Source organism: Manduca sexta, chromosome 18, assembly GCF_014839805.1.
Source record: "Manduca sexta isolate Smith_Timp_Sample1 chromosome 18, JHU_Msex_v1.0, whole genome shotgun sequence".
Taxonomy (NCBI): domain Eukaryota; kingdom Metazoa; phylum Arthropoda; class Insecta; order Lepidoptera; family Sphingidae; genus Manduca; species Manduca sexta.
This window is the reverse complement of record NC_051132.1, coordinates 206,382-232,938: the sequence shown is the minus strand read 5'-3', so window position 1 is coordinate 232,938 and position 26,557 is coordinate 206,382. Positions and strand designations below refer to the sequence as shown.

Genomic DNA, 26,557 nt, shown 5'->3' with positions numbered 1-26,557 from the left:
ATATCGTTCTGAATTCCCGCCGCGCGTCTGTGACCGCATTAATCTAGAATAGTGCATGGATTCGGACGCAATTTTTCATTGTTCTATTTTGACTTTCATATTAACAAAGTTACTGACTATCTCTAGAGGTTATAAGTTGACTAGTAACTGTATTTTTGAGTCAGACAGAATGTCTGATCGTCGCTGTTTAATTTTATAGTAAGTAACAATATAGTTATCATAGTTAATAGTTATACACTTATTATAGAAACTATTATAAGTCGCCTATTGGGGCGGAACGGGCTGTTCGGAATATAGTTCCCTCCCAACGTTTTTGTACTTTGATCTTGTAGTCCGAAGGGTTTTACTTTCGTTTAGCTATATTTAATTATACCACAGTTAGCGTTAAAGAGCAATTAGGAACAAAGCCAGTTGTCAGCCAGTATACTTATGAGCTTTGAATTAAAATTTTAATGGTAATATGCTACATCTACCGAATGTTATTAGCCAAGTGTGGTTATTACGGGATCAATTGTAGAGCACACGATAGGTAGTGGAAAAATCTTATACGTAATGACTGTTATTAATATGTATCTAAACACTATCTCTCCTACAGGCTCTACTGCTATGCACAGAAGCACGTGAAATCAATCCGCGCGGTGACCCGGACCGTCCAAATGCCGGATAACCGAACAAAATCAGTCCGCACGCGAGTGCACACACACGTACACTCGTCCCCGTACCACGTATCTGACCACAAGGCCGCAATCACGGTTGGCATCATCATGGGCGTGTTCCTACTCTGCTGGGTGCCGTTCTTTTGCGTCAACATTGTCGCGGCATTTTGTAAGACTTGTATTCCTGGTAAGTTGATTGCTTGATGAACATTTTTTGGTATTTATTAATTATTAAGTTGTTCAGACGACTCGAAGGGTTCTGGAATATTCAGAGAATGTTTTTTGTCCACTCCTTGGAGAATATAAGATAATTTCAATATGTTCAGTTAGTGTTGTGTATATATCCATAATATTATAAATGCTAACATTCAAACTGACTGTTTTGCTTTCCTGCCCCAATGACTGAATAAAATTGGATGAGATTTTTACGGTATAATCTTGAATCACAAGTAATGCTAATTTTTATATTAATAAAAGTAATAATATCAGCCCTGTATTATATACTGTCCCACTGTTGGGCACGAGCCTCCTTTGCTACTGAGAGGGGTTAGGCCTTCGCCTACCAGGCTAGCCACTAGGTTTAGGTCTACCAATCCACACTAACGGATTGGTAGATTTCACACACCCTCAAAATGTGTATAGAGAACTTCTCAGGTGTGCAGGTTTCCTACCGATGTTTTCCTTCACCGTTAAAGCAAGCGATAATTCACAAAGAATACACACATATTTTAGAAAAGTCAGAGTTGTGTGTCTTTGAGTTTTAAACCCACGAACCTTCGTCTCGGCAGTCTGTTCCACAGCCAACTAGGCTATTGCCGTTTATAATTTTTTATATTATCAACAGATAATTGTAACAACAATACCGATTTCGACAGACACGAAGTCACGAGCAAAAGCTAGTTAATTTATTTGATCGTTATTTAGTTGACAAAAAGTACTTATATCTTGCTATTCTTTTCACAAAATTTGCTTTTACCATTCGCTGTTACCGATCCCTAAATAAGTAAATTTAAGAATTTCTTTCATCTCTCTTCAGAAGAAATAAAATACATTTTTCACCACTTATTCGTTTCAATAAGTGGTGAAAAAAGTATTTTATATCTTTAGTCAGTCTATACATTATTTATTATGTTGATTTTTTTTTCTATCAATCACAAGAATGTAAACAAATTTTATCTTTTACTTTGTATAAAATTAACGTTATTTTAATATAATTTTTTGTGGCTTATTTAAGTGATGAGCAAGTTACATGACTTTCGAATTATCGATAAAGTTTGCGTATAGAAGTAAAACCAATAAACCTTAACTTTGCCTTTCGAGTAATCGGTATTTTGCAAATGTAGGTACCTCATTTAAACTTTGAACCCTAAAAAAAATAAAATAACACTGAATTTCAGCTCGAAATTTCATAACTGGCGACGGTTTCAATAAAATTTAATTTAGCCATAACTTTTTTATTTATGGATTAGGATCTCCCGACGTTTCGAAGACTTTGCAGCCTTCATGGTCACGGGGGACTGAGGTGTTGTTCATCCGTAAAGTCAAAGTTACAATATCTACCTACATTTTTCAAATATACAACTTTTAAAATTTTATCTGTTGACGGTCCGATCTACGCAGAATGAGCTCACAGTGTCTTGAGGTCTGGCAGCCGGTCTTTTGGGATCCGATTTAATTAAATGTAGAACAGGATCCCAGGCTTGTGCAAGCTTCCAACCATCTTCCCTATTGAAATTTGGGTGTTTTTTAATNTTCAATAGACTCGCGAATCATCCTAGGCAGGAATCGGTGTTCTTTGGCAAGGATTTGTGGCTTTGTCTAATCGCAAATAATGATTGGAGCCTCCTTCAGAATGTTCAGCGACTGCAGACTTCGTAGAGCGTCGGTGTTTCACGTCAGCTATATGTTCTTTTACGCGGGTCCCTATATTTCTTTTTGTTTGTCCTATATGAGAGGCCACAGTTGCAGTCTATCTTGTATACACCCGGTTCTTGCAGAGGTATATGGCACTTGACAGGTGGTAAAATTGACTAATCTTCTTAGGCGGCTTGAAATAGGTTTTAGTGAAGCACGCTTCAGGATGTAGCCAATCTTGTCGGTGACTCCTCTCACATATGGTAGTACAACCGGAACACGTTCAACTGTGGCTGGTTTCACTCGGTCTCTGTGACGGCGGCGTGGAATTTGGAGCTTGTTGTCTCGCAGTACTTGCTTGACATGTTGTAGCTCAGCGGCCAGGTGTTTCTCGTCACAGATTCCTCGTGCTCTCTGAAACAATGATTTGCCCACGGTAGCTAACTGTTTTGGATGGTGGTGAGATTCACCGTTCAGATATTTATCAGTATGGGTCTGTTTCCGATACACAGTATGACTTAAGGTCTGATCAGGATTACGAATGACTAAAACATCCAAGAAAGCAAGAGATTTGTTGTGTTCTAACTCCATAGTGAATTGGATTTTATTATTGATGGAGTTAAGGTGATTTAAAAATGCAGATACTTTGTCCGATGGTAAAATTGTGAAAGTATCATCTACGTACCGTTTGTAAAAACCTTGGAGAGACCGGTGATGTTGTCAGGGCTGTCTCCTCGAAGTCCTCCATGAATATATCGGCGACTACCGGAGATACAGGGAGCCCATCGCTACACCCTCTACTTGTACATAGAACTGATCATTCCACAACATATAGCCAGATGTAAGGCAGTGTTGGAGTAGTTCTGCATATTCCACAGGTATGTTATTATCTACTAACTTCTTAGACACAATTTTGATGCAATCTTGTAATGGTAAGCTCGTGAAGAGAGACTGGACATCAAAACTGACCATTGTTTCATTGTCAGCTAACTGTAGGTGTTTAATGTCGCTGACAAATTGGTATGAATCCTTCACAGATGCTCTAGTGTTTCCTCTGAGGGGTGAAAGCACTTTTGCTACGTGCTGAGCCAATCTGTAGGTTGGTGTGTCGATCTGACTCACTATGGGACGTAGTGGAGCATTTAACTTGTGTATCTTCGGCAGTCCATACAGTTTAGGCGGTTTTGCAAATATATATGGTTAAATAATATATGGTTTTCTAAATATAATGAATGCAAAAATAAACACATAATAAAATATAATAAACTAACATCAAAATTAAATGCCAAAAATATTAAGAACACCGAGTGTAGGAATGGAACGCGCGCGACCATAGATAACATACACTCCTGCGCCAACCATGAACAACGCGCAGTGATAAATCTGTCAAAACAAACATTGGACGAAAACACAATTCAGGTTTTATCCAAAGGCTTAAATTTTGCTGTTACACCACGAAGGATGCCGTATGAAGACATTATTTGCAATGTTGAGAACAGTCTTTTCATGAATAATATAAAAAAGGAAGATTCGGAGGCAATACGCCAAGACATTTCGTCAATTTTGCGTCAAAAGAAAATGCCGAAACCAAATCTTCCAAAACATCAATATATCGCTTTGAAGAACTTGCGATCAAGGAAAGACCTTACCATTCTCCGTGCAGATAAAGGGAATGCGACAGTAGTAATGGATACGTCAGACTACAATCATAAAATGGAACAACTTTTATCGGATGGAAGCACGTATAGAATAGTCAAATCAGACCCGACTAACAAGATATTGAAGGCTACTAGCACTTTAATAAAAATTACTCCGATAAATTAAATCTCGACGTAAACTTACTCGTTCCTTCGTGTGCAAAACCGCCTAAACTGTATGGACTGCCGAAGATACACAAGTTAAATGCTCCACTACGTCCCATAGTGAGTCAGATCGACACACCAACCTACAGATTGGCTCAGCACGTAGCAAAAGTGTTTTCACCCCTCAGAGGAAACACTAGAGCATCTGTGAAGGATTCATACCAATTTGTCAGCGACATTAAACACCTACAGTTAGCTGACAATGAAACAATGGTCAGTTTTGATGTCCAGTCTCTCTTCACGAGCTTACCATTACAAGATTGCATCAAAATTGTGTCTAAGAAGTTAGTAGATAATAACATACCTGTGGAATATGCAGAACTACTCCAACACTGCCTTACATCTGGCTATATGTTGTGGAATGATCAGTTCTATGTACAAGTAGAGGGTGTAGCGATGGGCTCCCTGTATCTCCGGTAGTCGCCGATATATTCATGGAGGACTTCGAGGAGACAGCCCTGACAACATCACCGGTCTCTCCAAGGTTTTACAAACGGTACGTAGATGATACTTTCACAATTTTACCATCGGACAAAGTATCTGCATTTTTAAATCACCTTAACTCCATCAATAATAAAATCCAATTCACTATGGAGTTAGAACACAACAAATCTCTTGCTTTCTTGGATGTTTTAGTCATTCGTAATCCTGATCAGATCTTAAGTCATACTGTGTATCGGAAACAGACCCATACTGATAAATATCTGAACGGTGAATCTCACCACCATCCAAAACAGTTAGCTACCGTGGGCAAATCATTGTTTCAGAGAGCACGAGGAATCTGTGACGAGAAACACCTGGCCGCTGAGCTACAACATGTCAAGCAAGTACTGCGAGACAACAAGCTCCAAATTCCACGCCGCCGTCACAGAGACCGAGTGAAACCAGCCACAGTTGAACGTGTTCCGGTTGTACTACCATATGTGAGAGGAGTCACCGACAAGATTGGCTACATCCTGAAGCGTGCTTCAATAAAACCTATTTCAAGCCGCCTAAGAAGATTAGTCAATTTTACCACCTGTCAAGTGCCATATACCTCTGCAAGAACCGGGTGTATACAAGATAGACTGCAACTGTGGCCTCTCTTATATAGGACAAACAAAAAGAAATATAGGGACCCGCGTAAAAGAACATATAGCTGACGTGAAACACCGACGCTCTACGAAGTCTGCAGTCGCTGAACATTCTGAAGGAGGCTCCAATCATTATTTGCGATTAGACAAGCCACAAATCCTTGCCAAAGAACACCGATTCCTGCCTAGGATGATTCGCGAGGCTATTGAAATTAAAAACACCCAAATTTCAATAGGGAAGATGGTTGGAAGCTTGCACAAGCCTGGGATCCTGTTCTACATTTAATTAAATCGGATCCCAAAAGACCGGCTGCCAGACCTCAAGACACTGTGAGCTCATTCTGCGTAGATCGGACCGTCAACAGACTAAAATTTTAAAAGTTGTATATTTGAAAAATGTAGGTAGATATTGTAACTTTGACTTTACGGATGAACAACACCTCAGTCCCCCCCGTGACCATGAAGGCTGCAAAGTCTTCGAAACGTCGGGAGAAAATAATAATATAAAAAAACCGCGATAAAATCCGTTTAAATAGTTTTTAGTTAGAAACTATAGTTAGAGATACTTTTATTGGATTTATTGATAGCCTTTTTTGGGATATTGACTCAAGACTTTTAGTAAATTTATTTTAAATTTTGTCCACGGCTCCGCCCGCGTTATAAAGGGATAAAAAGTATATTTTTTCCGGGATAAAAAGTAGTCTATAGCACTCATGAGTAATGTAGGTTCTTATTAGTAAAAAGAAATCAAATCCGATTTAGTAGTTCCTGAGATTAATGCGGTCAAACAAACTCTTGAAAGAGTTTGTTTTTTGATTGTCTATATACACAATGAAAAATACAACAAATAAAATATTGTTTCCAATTTTTTTGGCATTCTATGATTGACCAAGTGATTTGTTAATATTATTTATATTTTGTTGAAATGTTTTTGCATTTTCTCAATTACGGAAGAAAAAATTACAGTGTCTTTTATCTTCCTATTGCGAATATAAGTAAGCTTTAATATATTGTTGTCACTAAAAACCCTGGCTAAAATATTTAGATGGCGAAAATTAAGATCAGATACTAGAAATATTGAAATTCCTATTGGTCTTTGAAAACAATGGTAGCTTCTCGACGATTCAAAAGCGTTTTATAAAAAACCCAGTTAAAACAAGATATTTTAGATTTTGCTTTTTCAAAATCTTAAAAAAAAACCCTTTGTTCTAGATCTAGCCTTCAAAATCCTAACATGGCTAGGCTACTCCAACTCAGCGTTCAACCCGATTATCTACTCAATCTTCAATACCGAGTTCAGGGAAGCGTTCAAGAAGATCCTGACGTCAAGGTACCCGCTCTGCTGCGGCTACCAAAGCGTCAGAGCCAACACTCCAACGAGAAACGATAACTTTGTGACTGATTATGGAACGAAGACTTTAGTGGTGAGTCATAATCATAACTACTGGACATAGTGAGACTTAACATCTCATATCTCAGGATGGCGAACGTAGTGGAATACCAAACAATACTTAGTAATTCAAGTTGGTGGATGGTGTTTCTGCTGTTTATGGACGGTCGTATCGCTTAACATCAAGCGAACGGCGGGCTAGTCTCGTCCTACGAAGTAACAAAAAATATCAACTTAGAATCAAACACTAAAGTTTCAATTTTAAACGAGTTTAAAAAGAAGGATTGAGAACGATTGATTGTATGTCTATCACTTAATTACATAAAATTTATTCTGTTTAAACCGTTTTAATGCAAATAATTACAAGAATTAAAAGTAATGTCTTTTAATTTCTTTCCTAAGTAAACATTTGCTTAGTAAATATCATCCAATTAATGAACAAAAGAAGTGTTGAAAAGTCCTTGTTTAATTTAAATCTAAAGAAAGAACTAAAAAGCCTAAATGAACGACTAGTAGGTCAAACGAATTATACAAATGTATACCTCCTAAATTCTTCGGGCATTTTGAATAGAAAAACAGACATGGCTTTAGAAACCAATTGAGCACACCTAAAATAAAAAGATCCAGTTACTTTAGTTCGTTATACGTTTCTGTACCGAACGTGGCATTTTTGGGTCGACTGAACGAAATGAAATAAAAAAGAAAAAAGGCTTATTGAATTAGTAGATTTCTTTTCCAAAATGGCTTATTATAAAGAAGTGAATTAAGAAGTTGTTAATACAAGTATGATTTTTGTTAATAAGTACTTGTTTCAACAAGTCAGGATTTGGTAGTAGGTAACTTACTAAGGAATAAGACACGTCGGCTTGATATTGGCCCTCGAGCGATGGGACATCTTTGATCAACATTGAACTTTAACAGCATAATAATAACGATCATGTCAACCACTAAAAGTACGGTCATGTCAATACACTGTGGCACTCACCAAGAAGAATATTGACATTAGATATCTTTTCAGGTACGTAGAAGCGGTTCCTTAGGTCTATCCGGGGTTGACCCTACTCCACGGTCTTCAGCAGAATCGGTAAGACCACTACGAGAATACCATATCTGACAAGAAGACGGCGCCAGCAACAACGGGCTACTTGACAAAAGTGATGTCGTTTAGTGCCCAAAGCCTTTTTTCCGTAGTAGATTACGTATAGATCAACGAAATTTGGATGAAATATAAACAAGAATCCGAAAACTAAATATTCGAAGAAAATACTTTGGGGATTAATGAATTATTCCTGTGGTGATATCAAATTTGAAGCAGGGATGTAGGGTCGATGTTTGCATATCTATGTTTATATTCATCCAAAAATTCATCCTCTATGGGCCTGTTATAAGAACCTCATTTCTTTTGTGACCAAAGATTCGAACAAGCGATAAGTGACTTGTAAAAAGATCTCACTCGCTTATATGAATCTACAGCCTTTGTGACTGGGATGCTTTGTATTATTTGAACTAGTTCAAGGTTTATTACTAGTATATTAAATTACAAATTAGATATTCCGCCTCTATTTTTATATAGCACCAAGTCTTATATAGGGCCTATAGAGGATAAGGAGTGTAAGTAATCTTATATAAAATTCGTTCTATTTAGAAACAATAAAATCGTTTATATTGTAAGGTATAATAGATGCATGAATAAAATATTTTAAAAACGTAATCAGTATGAACTATTATATGTGCGTAATTAATAACGTCCTTTTATTAATCAGATAAGCTAATACACCCGGATAACGATCACCATACATAAAGGGTTAAAACCCGCCATAGTAGCTCACGTGAGTGCGTCGCGTTCCGTGATCAGTCTGTATATATCCGGTTCCAACAGGCCGGCATAATTGTGTCGACTGCCGAGGAGTAATCATCTCTCGTCAGTCGATATTTGGCCCCACTTCACATTCAATCAGGTGCAGTAGGGCCATTGCCGTGATCATTTAAAAAAAAATAGAAATTTAAACTTGGTCAAGTACCCAATAGACCTAATCATAATATATTCAACCTTATATTTAAAAATGAAAGCTAATGCACATATGACATTTCATAATGCTAACGATAAATCGAACTTAATAAAGTATCGCATACGAGTATATTCAAATACAATATTTGATATCGATATAGCATTTCGTAATGTGTATTGTGAAAAGCAAGAGGTCGGAGTGTCGGTAAGAGATATTGGGAACGTATGTTAAATTTATGTTAATATATTTGTCGGGGTAGATATCGTAATCGTCGGTTTATGCCATCTTTGCTTACCATGTGGGCTTTTCGTAGGTAATGCGAACAAAACAGAGTAATCATTGAAAGTACAATTTAATTCCAATCATCACGCTTCTAATTGTTCAAAACTATATTAGATTAGGAGGTTCAGGACTCCGTGTTCTTCCACCATACCATTATTACAATCAATTACACTCTGTATTTCACAAAATAAGTAATTACTCCATTGTTACAATAATATGTAGGTACTTTCGCCATATTATTTTTACAAAAACATTCCATATTCAAACTGCTATTAAAAGCACACACCGCAATGTACAGAGGTTGCAACTCAATACATGAATACTCTTTGCACATTATAATATATACCGCTCTCAATGAAAAGGCGCAACCATATCCTTGATAGTTTCTACAAGGTGTTCAACATGGAGGTATGTAATTCTCGCTTGAGGCATAGCGGCTACTCTGTTACACAGTAAACTATATCTCGCATTACGAAAGTAAAAATAAGCTCGATCTCTGACATATTAATAAATATAGTTACAACACATTCTTGGTAAAGTTGTTAAGAAAATAAATATAAATGCAAGTTTGCCCGACTTACGGTTTAGAGATAAGAGAGATCTCAGTAAAATTTTGTTAAAATATTTTTAAGATTATTTTAATTTATTGGATTTTTTTTGTTTTTATTACATATCTGGGTACTGGTCGTTTTCGCATTTTATCTAATTGATACTACAAATGTTTGTTTGGCTGTGTTATTTAGTTACTTACAGAATTTTATTAGTAAAACAATCTTAAAGAGAAGTAAACTCTGATGTAGTGTTATAGGTTATTAATTCTAAATATTTAGCCTTCTATAATTTACGGCAATAAATATCTAATCAATGTATAAATAGTGTAAATGGATCTCAAATGTGGAAGGGCCTTTTTACAAGTTTTAGGTAAATTTTATTTGACAGCTGTAAACAGGTAATGTAGATATTACCCATTTTCTTACCTTTTATTATGGAGTATAGATTTGAGTACGACTTTCGTATTTGGTCAGCTTATACATTGTTGTGACGAATAGTATTTACTCAAACTTGTGAAATAGTACTTTAATATCTAATCATCTGTCAATTCGTTGAATTCAATAGCACGTCTCCGATTTAATCTCACATAAATCTCCTGTGATACTTTTGTAAATATAGTATATTTGAAAATTATGTAAATATCATTAGTAATATAAATATATTATACTTAAGACATGATATAGTATACTCTATAATCTGATTTGTTTATGCCAAATAATTTTAAATGCTAATGATTAAGTATTTAATGTAGGATGCAATTGCGAATAATGTTATTTACAATGAACAAGTGTACATGTCTTGTCAATATATCAATAATATTTACCGTTCATTATAGAGCACGCAATACAATATGGAATTTATTGCTTCCAATATCAACACATCGCTATTAAGTTTAAAAATAACTATGAATTTATTAGTGGTACATACGGTATGTAGAACATAAGATAACAGCAATGTTTTTCATAAATCTCGTATGTATGCAAATTTTAAAAATCTTTTGATGAAACGTCTGGGGTTCCATGAATAACTTACATAGTGTTGTCTTAGGTCATCATGAGAATATTGTCTTTACTAAAAATACTATAAATAGTGTAACTAAAATTTTAAAACAGCAAACATTTAAATTAATCGTCGAATGTATTTGAAAAATGAATGCACGCGTACCATATTCAAAAAAATAAAACCTCTTAATTTTTTACTTTTTTTGTATTTTCTCGGAAGTTCATTGGCTCATCATATCTAGCATCGATTGCCTTTGCGCAAAATAACTTCTCTATATGAGTCTTGTAGATATTACGTTGCTTTCAAACTAGTCAGCCATAGCGACTTTTAAAAGTAAATGTGTACTTTCATACAGAATTCATGTGAACAGTTATTGAGTTTCTCCCTTTCAATGTAACAAGATATTTTTAGTAAGAGTGGTATATCCACCTATGAACTGAACTTTTGCCATGCAACGCTATTTGAGATATATTTAATCATAATATTTTTTTAAAACTTTTATTTAATTTTAAACATTTCTAAGAAAATACAATGATCGCAGTCCAAATAGGATTTTAAAAAAGAAATATCGTAAAGAAAAACGGCGGTTTGTCTGAATTGACAAATTAAATTAAATTACACTAGATGTACTTATGAATTATTATTGTCAAGTAGATTGTTTCTATTTTGATAAAATCAGGAGTGAATTTTACATCATTTAGTAACACTAATGAACAGCAATATATCATATTATACTTATAACTATAAATGTCCATTGTCAACTTTCATTCCACTATGTTTAGTATCTTAGTATTTTCCCTTTCATAAATTAGGTTAATTAAGCTAAATAATTTAATGGGGAAAAGCGCTAATGAACTTTATTAGAATAAATCTTGTAAATTATTACAATTAATCAAATAATTATATCTTAGCACATATCACTCTGTCATTCCAAAATAAATTAATTACGTGTAAATATTTCATTCTTCAATAATTATTATTGTATAAAACCCTATAAGATTAGCACATTGTGGTTTGTTAGCAATAGATATCCTAAGTCGTAGAATGAGGTTAATACAACATGAAGTTTTTGAGTTGGAGTAAATATGTTGGTTTACTTTTTAATCAAGATTCGCCTAGCTATTCGCCAATACTCAAAATATGGCATAATTGTTTTTATTTTAACGAAGTCTATGTATTCTTAATTCAGTTTTTTCTTTATTGTTTTATTTTTAGGGGTTATAGTTAAAATGTCTGTTAGAAATTGAAAATGGACAATTAAACGGCAGATTTTCGAAGCAAGTCCCGATCAATTTTATTGAAAATGCAGTTTCCATTTCAAGCGCCCTTTCGCCGCTTTATATATTCTATAAAGTAATGAAGTTATCTCACTCAGGAGTGTAATGTTATGAGTCTACAAACTCATATTTTTTCGTTGAAATGACTGTATTTTATTTAAAAAAACTGTATTATAGTGATTTTGAGGTTAAGCAATTTTTTATTCTAACGGAATGAATGGAAAATTATTATAGATTATTGCTTATATTTGGATTTAAGAACGTATAACAACGTGTACAGGTATGAAACATTGGTAAGTTTAATTCAAAATCTTGTTAAAACAAGTAGAAAAATATATTAGAAAGTAATTTAAATGTATATATTTATGTATAAGGAATGTAGAATAATCTCTGATTTCTTATAGTATATCAACTAATTTGTAAGAGCTCTGTCTTTGGGTCATGTTTAGTGAAAACTATCTTATTTCTGATAGACATAAATATCATACAGATAATGCTCTACCCTGTCAGTATTAGACCCTAACGTTTGTACACTATCCGCTATATAATTGAAAACATTTTGAATATTCCTTTTGCAATTCGTCAAAATGATTAGATCATATAAGCATATATGATTGTAAACATTTAAGCAATACTTAAAATTATATTTTCCTTCAACATGATTAGATAATATAGGTATATATGTTTGTAAACATCAGATATTCCAAATTATATTTCCAAATACCTATATTTTATAAATTAATTTGACTGAAACGTGTATTAAATTAGTATTATATGGAATTTGTTATTCATTCGCTCAGTGTTCTAGTCACGTTCTGGTTATCTAGTCATACTAATTTGTTATTAATTTAATTATAAGATAGCAATGATTGCGTTTATTGAATTGTAAATAATATTTTCTATGATCTCAGTATTTCTTATGGCCGCTTCGTTAGCCCTTAAAGGGAAGGCCGAAACTGGTGTTTGATTAAGAATTTCTAGTGGAAAATAAAGTGTATTATTAATTTATGTGTATTATTTAATCTGAACCAAAATTTTAACTTATCAAGAGCTAAAATTAAGTAATAATACTTGAAATTATATTGGTGAATTAAAAAAATCAAATAGGGAGAAGATTAAAGGAACAGTCCTACATGGATGCCATGGGTAATCTTATTTTACTTCTTACTATACTTACTTCATATAATATATGCGAAGGTTTGAGAAAATGTTTGAATGTTTCTTAATAGTGAACGCAAAGATTGCTGAATGCATTTTGACGAAATTTGGCATACGGACAGACCATGTCTTGCATTAACATATAGGTGACTTTTATCAAGTTAATTTGCTGAAGTAGAAATTATTTGAATTTTTTTACTGATTTATAATAGGTGGCAGTATGTATAACTATAAAGATTAAAAGACTTTAATAGAGGAAAAATCGCGAGCTACGCCTAGTTACTAATAAATATTATTAATAATAAAATATGACGTAGAAATTATAAAAACTTTCAATTGAAATTAAACTGCTCGTAATTTATTTTTATCAATTTAACGTGCAGTAGTTCACTCTATTCAAATAAATATTTAAACCGTTTTATTTACCGTTCCATTCATTTCATTCAAGTTTTATTTTACAAGCGTTTCGTTATTGCATTAATTAGATTCAGATGCAATTAAATTTGTTTCGTTTATATCGCTGGACCGAATGAAATGCGAAAACGGAGGTTGGAATCTACGTGCAGACACTTGTTAGAGCACTCTCGAACTATATATAGCTGCCCCGAAGTGCTATGAACGAGGCTTAATCCGTAATAGGAAATACGGGGACTGCAATTCCTGCATTTAAAGTCTAAAATAGAGATCTTTGCATTTTAGATATTTCGGTATAAACGCCAGTTGTCACCTAATAAATGAATACTACTTCAATATATCTAGCAAGAAAGTAAAATCATTAAATACTAGTTGACCAGACAGATGTTGTCTCGTCTTAACATTGAATTTGCAGCGCGCATTCTGTCAATCGCTGACAGGTATGTAAAGTTAATAGTGTCGTTAAGTTTTCTTAAATTTTCTAATGTTCCGCTTAACTTCCTTAATTTATTCTTTCATAAGAACCTTCTCCTGACAATAATTAATACAAAAAAAAAAGAATTAGCGAAATTGTTCCACCCGTTCACGCGTGATGCGATGACCAAGGGAAATAAAGATTGTTTTATATATATAGATTATAAAACTCCCTCGCTGCGTCCGTCTGTCTGAATGCAATAAATTTCGATGAAAATTGGTATAAAAATTTGTGACACTGGGGAGGAGATAGGCTTAATCCCGAGAAAATATATAGCGGGACATTGACTTATGTGCAGTAAATATCGATGTAGCAGGACTCTTATCCCGGTAAACTTTCATGCGAGCGAAGCGGAGAATAAAAGCTAGTTAATAATAATACGCTTATCGGGGCGTTATCTAACCGTTTTGAACAATTCATGCACGTGATACATACCATACTCATAAAGCTTACCGAGAAAACAAGCCGATAATCTCTTTCTTAAGCCAATGTGTATATGCTGCCGAATACTAAACGTACTGTGAAGATCTGTAATACATTATTTAAGATAGTAAACTATGTAATACGCTTAATTAACAATGAAGATATTTAATACAAGATAGTAATCATTTGGAGAACTATTTAAAGAATTCGAGACCTGAGTAACTTACTCTAAACGGTGTGTTCTCTAAAAAGAAAAAAAAAAGTAAAAACGTGAGCGGGACGCACTTAATTTAAGCTGAATTATTCTTTTTGCAAACGTTTACAAAAGTCCATATTACGTATGAAATGTGAAAGCTCTAACAAAAAATATAGAGGTTCGTAGATTTTATTGCCTTTGAATATCCAAAAGTTGGGTTACGCATTCATATTCAAGAGAACCTGAGTGTAAAAAGCATGAAATTTCATTTGATTTCAGTAAAAAAATTAATGAGAAATCAAATGAAAGAGAATAATTAATATTAAAGTCGAAATAAGAGTATTATTTATTAATTTATCTTGATACGAACAAACCGATTACTCGATGGCGTAGTGGACTATTGCGTCTACGTCTTGGATTTGATCTCCGGCTCTAATGACAATGATGAAAAGATTTGATTTTTGTATTTAGTGAACTCAAAAACTAGTTACCCGATTTTTTTAAATCTATCACTAAAAGAAAATTACTTATTCAGACGTAATACAGACTATATCTTATCCGGAAAAACTACCAACACAGTGAGACTTCTATCATAGGAAAGTGTTTTGAGGCATAGCCGTAAGTAATACCTAGTATATAAGTATATGCTTTCTCTTTAAACCGTAAGCTACCTTCTTTATCATTCACATGATGTATATCTCAGAGGTTTTCATCAATAAGAATATTTAAAGAGCCGTGGAAACATACATATAACATAGGTAAGCAATAACAAGTCTTTAACTTACAGCTATATTGCTGGTGGTAGGATATACTTTATATCCGTCCTAATAGCGACCACTGCACACAAGATTTTTAAAACCCGCCATAATGTGGCCTTGATGGGCCACGTAGATGAGTTGCATCCCGGGATCAGTCTCTATATATCCGGTTCCAACAGGCCGGCATAATTGTGTCGGCTGTCGAGGGGTAATCATTTCTCGTCAGTCAACATTCTCTTGGACCCCACTCCACTTACCATCAGGTGTAGTGGGGTCACCCTCTCGCGCCCGTATAAAAAGCTATATTTTTAATATATACGTACCAAACATATTTCAAACGATATTCATTCGACTATATTAAAAGTAATAAAATTCTTGAACATACAATTCAAAAAAAAATTTACATTTTTCAGCTACAGGAATGCTGAATGAAAATAACAAATTATTTTGTCAGTTTTAGGTCACGTATTTCATGTATCTGTAAAACTGATTTATAATTTTAATATAGCAATCATTTATTGCTAATCTATATATATAAAAATGAATCCCTATTTCACTTGGTCACGTCATCACGCGTGAATGGCTGGACCGATTTCACTATATTTTTTTGTTGTGTTTGTTATTGCCAGGAGAAGGATCTTATGAAAGAAAAAATTAAGGAAGTTGAGCGGAACGTTAGAAAACTTAAGAAAAGTTAATTTCAGCGATTGACAGAATGCGCGCTGCCAATACATAGTTAAGACGGGACAACGTCTGTCGGGTCAGCTAGTAAATAATAATAATCAATGACGCAATAAATTCGCAGGAGGTCGCTGGATGCAGGTCGCTTCTAATGAGTCGATCTGGAAATCTTTGGGGAAGGCCCATGTTCAGCAGTGGACATCCTGCGACTGATGATGATGATGATTAATCAATAATCATAGAAAATATTACGACAAATCATATTATATAATGCCTTTATTAGATTTATTTACGTAACCATAGACAAATTTTAAAAGAAATCATTTTGATTTCTTATGTTTAACGTGACCATGAAGGCTGGAAAGTCTAAAAAATATTATAACCGCGATAAAATCGGTAAAATAGTTTAATTTAATAAATCATTTTGTTTATTTCACTATTATCTTCCATTTTAATAAAAAATAGTTAACCGTTTTATCTTGATATTCTAAAGTGTAACGAACACCATAATATTTCTATATGAATGTAATCATCATTAATAATATAGTCATCAGGAACTTGCTAAAATAATAATGTATTGTGATAATGTTATAAAAAAGAAGTATTTCGATATTTTTATTGATATTTCACTTTTGGTACGACATTTTCCATTAAACTTCGGCACACGTGCATTGTACAACAACGCACATTAAGCCTTTATATTTTTAGGCGTACCGAAATCTAGATTTTGTTGCTTTTGATATTGCTATACCCTGATTTTCCTTAATGTTGGTACGTGATTTTTGTGTAAGTTGGTATACATATGATTATTATTTTTTCATATAAAATGTATAAATATAAAATAAAAAATAATTTTTATTTGAGCAGAATATGAAGATATTATGGCAAAATATAATTCAAAGTAATAAACTAATATATAATTGTCATTAATAATTTACACTTTATGTATGTAAATTTCAGGAAACAAGTAAGTTATCCTCTGAAATATAATTTAAAAGATTTATCTGAATCCTTTAAATTTTAATACATATAATAATTATATACATCTAGAATCACATCAGAATGCAAGGAACAATTAAACCTTTGTTCACAACTTAGTGTAAGCACTAAGCATATTTCTGTAACATCAAATATATAGACCGCGGTATAAACACAGCTTTAGTCGAATTTTCCGTATAATGCTGTACCCATTCAGTTATTCCATATCGGATGTCTGTCGAATACCAATAATCTTCGAATTCCATTCTGTGTACGGTTGGGCGTTTGGGAATTATTATGTTGAATATTCAAGTATTTGTGTGAGTTTACTAAAAGTAACTGTTTGCAGAGACACTATAGTCTCTGTATCGTGCATTTGAGGACCGAGAGGTCGCGGGTTCGAATCTTACAACCGTTTCTCTTAGGTTACGCTATTTTTTGAGTGTTGCACACGTGGTACGGCTATCGCGCTGAGGTGTTACACCTCTGCCTACCGTTGAGGGGAAAAGTGTGATGCTATACATATTTATATATGTCTGCGTAAGAAGTAGACTCAACCAAAAACCAACGCAAAGACACGACGAAAGAGGTCACAGGTAAGCAGAATTCACAATATCGTTAACTTAGACGAAATACTTATTTCAGTTACTTAAGTTTAAAAATCGTACTAAAACGATAAAAAACTATGGGACCAATTTGGAAGTGTACTCTTTCAAATAAAAAAACAATGTTCAAAATCGGAATCAAATTTTTAACAAATATTTTTAAAAATCCACGTCAAATCTTTCTCCACCCTGTTTATTTGAAATCAGTTAAAATAATCCGTATTATTTCATAACAAAAACTTAATATATTGTAGCAACGTAACTAGAAATAAGACATTACCAAATCTATTTCTTGTATTATGCAATAATTTTCGATACTTCAAAATCATTTTCAATTTTGAATTTGTAGGTTAGATCATTTGTACGCCGTGGTTCAACTACACTTTTATAAAGCAATACAAGACTTAACCCACTCACATCAAGAGGGTCAACTGTACGGCGCTCGTACTGAGCTGCGTAGACATCGGCTATAAAACCCCGCTGGGATTACTCGTGAAAATAAATTTTACGTAAGTACTTGGGCCGAGACTGGTCTCTTGTACAGACAGCAACAAAAGAAACTGAACGAATTCAAAACTTCAAAATTCTTTTACACATAAACTCAATCGAAATATTATTTTTTTCTCTATCTGATATTAAGTAAATCGTTTGAAGTTTTTTTTAGAAAAGAAAAAAATATGATTCATACGGTCTCGGAAGTTTTACAGATATTTGAAATTTTGAATTATTTCAGCTGCTTTTGAGGCTGATTGTACCTATAGCTTTTATTTGTATTAAAATTTTAAGATGTTGGGGTTCTATTTATAGTAATTTAAAGTACTCACTTATTATGAATTTCCATGGCTTAAATTTTCTGTTTTACCTGAATGTGTTATTTTTGCTTCATTACGATTATTTACGACCTTTTTGGAAACAGTCTTCCGAAATGGCTGAAGTGGGACCTTATGTTGCCTGGATTAGACCAAGAATCCAGCACTGTACTCTTATTTTGGTAACCTTGCATGATTATTACTAATTGTAACATTTTAGACACCTCAATAGGTTATATTACGTCATAGATGTGTCATGAATTCCGATCTTTGGAACCATAGTAAGATTATGAATATCTAACTTTCATATAGTCAATTTGCAGAGAATCGATGTATAGATTTAAAACTAACAGTTGCTGAAAGATGCCAAATTGCTCAAGCATCTATCAACTTGATATAATGTAAGGCCTTTCGACAACAAATAGACGTATGTGCTTCAACTAATACTCGGAAAGTATTTTTCTTTGACAAACATTGTTTCGCTTTTTATTTGAACTAATGAAGCAAACTTTATTTTAAGGTAAGCAAATTGTCAATCCTTTTTCCAGTGCATTATGCACTTTGTATTCTTTTGCAAAATATTTCACATCCGCACCACTTTCCGCTTATCGGCAAATGTCATGCTTAATATTTGTACGGAAAAGCTTTTAAATACTTACGGGAAGGTTGTCTGGAAGAGATCGATGGAGCAATGTATTATAATTGTAGTGTTCCTTTTTTAAAATTGTTGGGCGCTTGCCTCAAGTGAATAGTTTATTTTCTTAAAAAATAATAAAATTATAAATGTATTTCCGATTTAACATTTATTTCCGAATGTTATACTTCAATATAGTATGTTAAGTAAGCTATACTAACGTATAAAGCTGAATATTTTGTATGAACGCGTTAATCTCAGGAACTACTAAACCGATTTTGTTTATTTTTTCATTAATGGGAAGCTACATTACTTCTGAGCGCTACGATCTACTTTTTATCCCGAAAAACTGTCACACATTTGTTTGAAATAATAATATTTGTATATATAATATTCACTATATTAAAATTAAGGCAACCATCCTCTACCATTGTTTTCAAACTCTAATAATAGCTAGAATGTAAAATTAATATAAACTCGTAAATAAAACATGAAGAAACAAGTTATTGTTTACACTTCGCGGTACTAGCTCCGGTCGCTGTACTTCCTCGGCTATAAATTTATCCAGCGTACATTCAAAGGAAAAAAATTGGTTCAAAATTAAAATCAAGGTAAATTTGGATTTTGTTTCCCAGTTTTATAATTTTAGTTTAGCCGTTAGTGGGTTTATTGGTTACTTTGGGTTTAGAGGCGATGGTTTTTCAGCAATTTATATTTACTTGGATTTCGTTTGCCAGTTTTATAATATTATTTTCTATTATTATTATTATCAGCCCTGTATTATAGTACTTTCCCACTGTTGGGCACGGGCCTCCTCTACTACTGAGAGGGATTAGGCCTTGGTCCACCACACTGGCCTAGTGCGGATTGGTAGACTTCACACACCCTCGAAATTCCTATAGAGAACTTCTTAGGTATGCAGGTTTCTTCACGATGTTTTTCTTTCACCATTAAGCAAGCGATAATTCACAAAGAATACACACATATTTTTTTTGAAAAGTCAGAGGTGTGTGCCCTTAGGATTTGAACCTGCGGACATCCGTCTCGGCAGTCCGTTCTACAACCAACTAGGCTATCGCCGCTTTTTTCTATTAGTTTAGCCATTATTGGGTTTATTGGTTATTTGGACTTCAGAGGCGATGGTTTCTCAACGATTTATGACCTAAGTTCTTTTTAAAGTTGCTTCATATTTCATTAGTCCGTTTAAAAATATGATGACCTAAGTTATTTTTTCTATTGATATTTATATGTTACTCAGTTTAATATGATGAAGCTTGGGATTTCAAAAAGAAGTATCATTGTCTACCTCTTCAATGATAATATAATATTAAAAACACGTGAAAATAAATAAAAATCCTTTATTAAGATTGATAAAACAGTTAATTCAACAATCAATCATATTGATAACATACAATCTACTTGCAAATAAATCATTTATATTTCACATTATTTCACCGAAATTAAATTATTCGTAATAAATTGCTTTCATTCGGCCCGACAAGTAAAGTACACTACTAGCAGAGCCTACATTTATTACGCTTAGATTTATACTCTGAATGTTCTGTCAGAAACAAGACAAGTTGTGAATGAAGTCTAAATCACTTTAATACGTCTCGCAGTTTTGAAGGTAAATTGCGTTCTTGTGACGTTAGCGTTAGTTTCCAGTTTTTGTGCTGGTATTACGTGCAAATTCCTGTTTTTTTAGCAAATGTATTAACATATAAAACTAAGTTGTTTATTCTTCCGAATAAAAAAGTATATTACATTCATTGATGTGTTTTGTTTTTCTAAAAAAGGTACCTAGTGAGTGAGTAAACTCTACAGATTGACTAAACTGCTCTTTCTGTTTTTATTATAAATTCATCACACGCACTATTACAACAGTTAGTGACTACTTCCGCACTTCTCAACAATAGCCGCAGTTTTTACATTGACCAATATCAATGTAATGTCGGCTATTGATAATCAGCCTCTTTATAATATTACTATATGGCAATTCATTTAGTAATATTGCCGAGACGATTGTCTGCAGGAAAAAATCCCAAGAGCACACACCTCTGACTTTTCTAAAAAAATATGGGTGTATTCTTTGTGAATTATTGCTTGCTTTAATAGTGAAGGAAAGCATCGTGAGGAAACCTGCATATCTGAGAAATTCTCTATAGGAATTTTCGAGGGTGAGTGAAGTCTACCAATCCGCACTGGGCCAGCGTGGTGGACTAAGGCCTAATCCGTCTCAGTAGTAGAGGAGGCCCGTGCCCAACAGTAGGACAGTATTTAATATAGGGCTGATGTTATAGTAATATTAGAAAGAGGCCGATAGTTTGTAAATTCGTTCTACCACATTCTTATCTTCCAGAAAATACAATAAATTATTCGAACATCACATGTAAAATATGAAGTGTGAGTTTCAAACAAAATAAATATTAATAAAGAGTAATTTTAATTTTAACCGTCCTAATGCCATTATTACTACTCTAAGAGAAATACACTCACGAACACACTAAATTAGCTCTAAACTACAAAATAATCAAAAAGTCAAAAAAGTAAAACGAATATATTTGGTGTAAAGCTGCATTATTCATGGATAATTTTTGGCACAATGTTATCACGGGTAATGACGAGTATATGATTTCATTTGTTAAAGCAATATCAAAATCACCCTGTATACTATTCCAATTGTGAAAACAGGCCTCTCCACTACTAAAAAACTACAAATATTAACAATGATTTTACCGCAACAAAACTTTCCTTCTATTTCCTTATTCGTTAGCACCAAAAAAGTGGAAAGAAATACGTACATAGTAAATTACAAGGCACTTCTTGTTGCGGGTAAGCGAAGGGTAAATCCTTCTTTTACGGGTGTTTTATTCTCGTCGTAAACAGTGCTAGCTCCGCTCATTCACTACGTCCTGTTGCGGGAATGAGTAACATTCGTTTGTTTGAGAAAAATCGGTATTTATTTTAATTTATTTGATTTTGTGCCTTAACAGAAAATTTGAGAAACAAAACGAGATCAGCTATAATCAACAAGCATCGGGTATTATAAGCTAAGGAATGAAAAATCGATGAACAATTGCTATGTAGGCCCAAGTAGATAAAGATCGTTCATAGTATGTGCAAATCCAACAACAAATCAATTATATTCGAGTATAATATTTATTCCAATAAATATTTTTACAGGAATACCAAATTGACGTCAACCCTACTCCATTAACCATCAGATAATATCGACTGACAATGGATGATCACTCCTCGCTAGTATACACAATTATACCAGAGTGACTTCACCATTTGCCAGGATTACCAGAATCCAAATACCTAAAACTACTTCTGTGGAGTGATAGACGACGTACACTATATTCCATCGCAGTGTATGCGGTGTAGACCTCGTACCTTAGGTGTCAATGTAGACAACATAAATAGTTTGTCGGCTTTTGCGTTAGAAGAGGCTAAGGAGTTGTTAACAAAAAATTAAAAGCAGAAATACTGAGTAAACACTAATGAAAGCAGACGTATGGAGCGACATTGTTGTACGAAGCTCCATAAATACATAAAAAAAAAAACATTTCCTAATATTGTTAAAAAAACTTGCAGAAATATATAAAAAAATCCTTACTAAACTTGCAGATGTATAATCATATATATAGTCTTTAAAATAAACACAAGGTAGTTCCAAATCAAATCATTCTTATAGTTTCATAAGGAGAAACTCTAGAGAATTACAAGAAAATGCTCTAAAGAAACCCGTTAAGTTAAGGGTGTTGATTATATGTGTTCACAGCGCCGTGAGGGTCCGTGGAGAGGAAATCAATTAATTTATAGCTAGCGGGACAGTGTATCGGATATAGCGGAAATTGCTGCCAATTATTCGATTCAGTAAACGTAATAACGTGGACGTTATCTTAGTCACTAGTAACTAAGGCCCTTGCTTAGGTTATTTCATTTATAAATAATATAAACAGACTACCTCGGTGGCGTAGTTGTACCGCATTCGTAGTACGGCAGCGCTATGAGGCCATCTGAATTCCAGGTCGGGCAAAGGGATATTTGTGTCTTTCTGCTCAGTATCACCCTGGATTCTAGAATTTGTGCCCGATATGGCGATATACTTGCCCGCTGTCACATCATGGGATGAAACACACTTGTGCCCTGGTTGCATATAGATGCAACAAAGGGTTATGCCTATGCATGGTTTATGCATAGGCATAACCCTTCGGGGATAAATGCATGATGTGTGTGTAATATAAACGGTAATTTATCTTGTGGAGTCTCAAATCATTTCATGGAAGGAAACAATAATTTGTTAGAACTTCGATTAATTCAAACTAGCCGGTTTAATTGTGTCACCTGGCGGGGGGTAATCGACTCTCGTCAGTCGACACTATCTGGACCCTATTCTACTTACAATAAGATGTAATGGGTTCCCCTATAAAGCAAAACTGTCTATGGGTAAGTGTATGAGTTTAGTAGCATTACATGTAGTTGTCTTTCGATAGCTAATAAAAATAAACAATTATGGCCCAAAATTAATTTAAATGACTTTAGATTAGATTTGAATTAAAAGTTAGTATTGTGATAATTATAATTTATAATTTACGACATATATTAAAATTATCCAAAACTTGTGTTCCTCCCAAATTTGACTTAGATGTTGTTTAAAATAAAGTTACAGACTTTATAAAGAATGTCTGAGTCCTTATATTTTCTTTGACCCATTTTCAATGTCACCAGAGAGTGTGGTGGATGAATTTATATTAGGCACATTTATTAATTTCACGACGTTGTATGTTATGTCAGAAAAAATATTCAAGCTTCCGTCACTTTTATCGACTAAATAGACTTTCACGAGCACGAGTTGTCATCGAGAAAATTTTTACTTATTCATCATGATAAATTTGATTGTTTTGGAAGATTATATTTATGGATTAACTAGGTGTTGCTCGCGGCTTTGCTTGCGTGGTAACTCTTTACAACGGTTAAAATCTGTTTGAAATGACAAGGTTTCCTAAATCACTTTAACGATCCATCGCCATCTGTACGATGCCAGCGCCATCTATTTCGAAATTCAGATTAAGAAATTCAAATAGTTTCCACTGGTGCAAATTACCGTAATAAAAGTAGTAATATAATTGAGGACATAGTGTATTTGTGTACCGAATTTTATCCAATTTCACTCAATGGTTGATACCTACGCTTGCTTCTAACAAACATCCAATTTTTTTTGCAATCATTCGCATTTTTAATATTCAATAGACACCTATATTTGGTATACAATATATATCCATAGTTAAAAAGATGAATATAAAAGCAAAATATTGCTGTATATGAACGGAATGTAACATGTTACTACCAAAAAATAATTGAAACTCTGTTTTGCACGCGGCTACGTCCGCGGAAATTCCTTTACCGAGCTAAAACTAAGATTAGTTTACTCTCTGCAAAATCCTTTAGCATAAGGCTTCTATTGAACAAGTTAAGTGATTGAAACTTAGTACAAGGATATTATAAGCCGTAAGATGCATATTGTTCGGTAACTTTCTAAGTAACTGCATACTGGAAGCAAACTTCCATGGGTATGTAAGCGAACATGTAGCTGGAATTGGCCAGATCGGCATAATTATGGCAATCGAGAATTATATTTCTGGTCGATTTCTCCCTACTGGCGTGGTGATAACGTCATACGTCACACGTGTTAGGTGTAACAGTGATAAACAGTAACAGTAACACATAAGGTGCAGGGAAGTCACTTGGCCGTTCTAAAAGAAAAAAAAAATTGATGTATCGTATCTTCGGTGTGACAAGGGCACACTTGTAAAAAGTTCTTAAAATAAGTTAAGTATGCTAAGGTGCCTTAAAAACATCTTTTTATTTGGAGGAACAAGTCACCCATCAAGTTCAGTCTCATTAGTGTGTTTTTTTTAATTTATTGGCGCGACAAAACCTTATTTGTCAGTTGCACCATTGCCCGCGTACATCCAATTGTGGCTTTGTCTTACCGATGGTAAGGTATGTCATAGCACCTTATGGTCATAGCACGGAGGCATATTTACCTGTGGCTGTGCGCCAAACAAATTTATATGACTACTGGGGCCACAGCCAAGACACCCTTTTAACAATCGTTGACGCTAATAGATAACAAAAAAATATGGGAATGACATATCCGATCGATAAGTCTATCGCTTGGATATGTCATTACCATACATTTTTGTTTCCTTTTAGCGTTAACGATTGTAGAAAGCAAGAAGTCATACTTACCTATGACTATACGTTAAACAAATTAATATGACTACTGAGATCGCAGCCAAGACGTCTTTTTACAATCGTTGCTAATTGAATTCAAATAATATGGGAATGACATATCCGATCGATAAGTCTATCGCTTAGATATGTCATTACTCATTCTCATACATTTTTGTTGCCTTTTAACGTTATCGATTGTAGAAGGGAATGTTGGTTACGGCCCCCGTGATAGTAATGATTAAACAAAGAATAAATAATCGAGTGAAAAAACGAAATATAATCGTATATTGCCTTCGTCCAATAAATGAGGGCTTTGTTTCTGTCAATTCATTGATTTAATTCATTCATCAACCGAAATCAAGTTATTTAAAAGTTTAGATAATTATATACCTTATGTCTATTCCAATAGACAATTAGCAGCGTTATTACAACAACCCTCTCAATATTATGTTTGAGCGTATTATAATTAGGGAACCACATATTGTACTGTGGATAAAAAAATAACGTGAAACAATATGCCCGTACAACTCAATGGTATCCGATATGGTTCCGAATTCGCAACATATTTGATAATAATGAACAAAGGCCAATTCTTAGCAATAAGAATTGGCCTTTGTTCATTATTATTAGGCGGAAAAACAAAGGATATGGTTCCAAATTGTTGATGCAGTCATTGTATAATAATAATATCAGCCCTGTATTATATACTTGCCCACTGCTGAGCACGGGCCTCCTCTACTACTGAGAGGGATTAGGCCTTAGTCCACCACGCTGGCCTAGTGCGGATTGGTAGACTTCACACACCTTCGAAATTTCTATAGAGAACTTCTCAGATGTGCAGGTTTCCTCACGATGTTTTCCTTCACCGTTATAGCGAACGATAAATTCACAAAGAATACACACATGATTTTTTTTTAGAAAAGTCAGAGGTGTGTGCCCTTGGGATTTGAACCTGCGGACATTCGTCTCGGCAGTCCGTTCCACATCCAACTAGGCTATCGCCGCTTTTTTTTTTTGCAGATGCAGTCATTACCAGACATTATTTTGGTATGTAATATACTATTATATTGATGTATGTACTTTGGTTAAACTAGGGTTCCAGTTATTTATTTACGATCAACTAATAGCACTTGCAATTTGCATAAACTAACGCGTTTAAATACTAAAAAAGCAGCATTAATTATAGAGCTTGTTATTTTTTATGCTATCCTATAACTTAATTTAAC

At 34.0% G+C, this 26,557-nt stretch overlaps 1 protein-coding gene across 1 annotated transcript in view; it reads left to right on the top strand.

The window, feature by feature from the left end:
• The window catches only part of LOC115443370 (dopamine receptor 1), a 109,446-nt gene extending 96,516 nt beyond the window's left edge, over positions 1-12,930 (top strand). Inside the window, exons 7-9 of the mRNA XM_030168745.2 lie at positions 596-843; positions 6,658-6,869; positions 7,854-12,930. Coding sequence (XP_030024605.1) covers positions 596-843; positions 6,658-6,869; positions 7,854-7,949 — 556 coding nt within the window. The 3' untranslated portion in view covers positions 7,950-12,930. The remainder of the gene's footprint in view (positions 1-595; positions 844-6,657; positions 6,870-7,853) is intronic.
• The last annotated feature ends 13,627 nt before the right edge of the window (positions 12,931-26,557 follow it).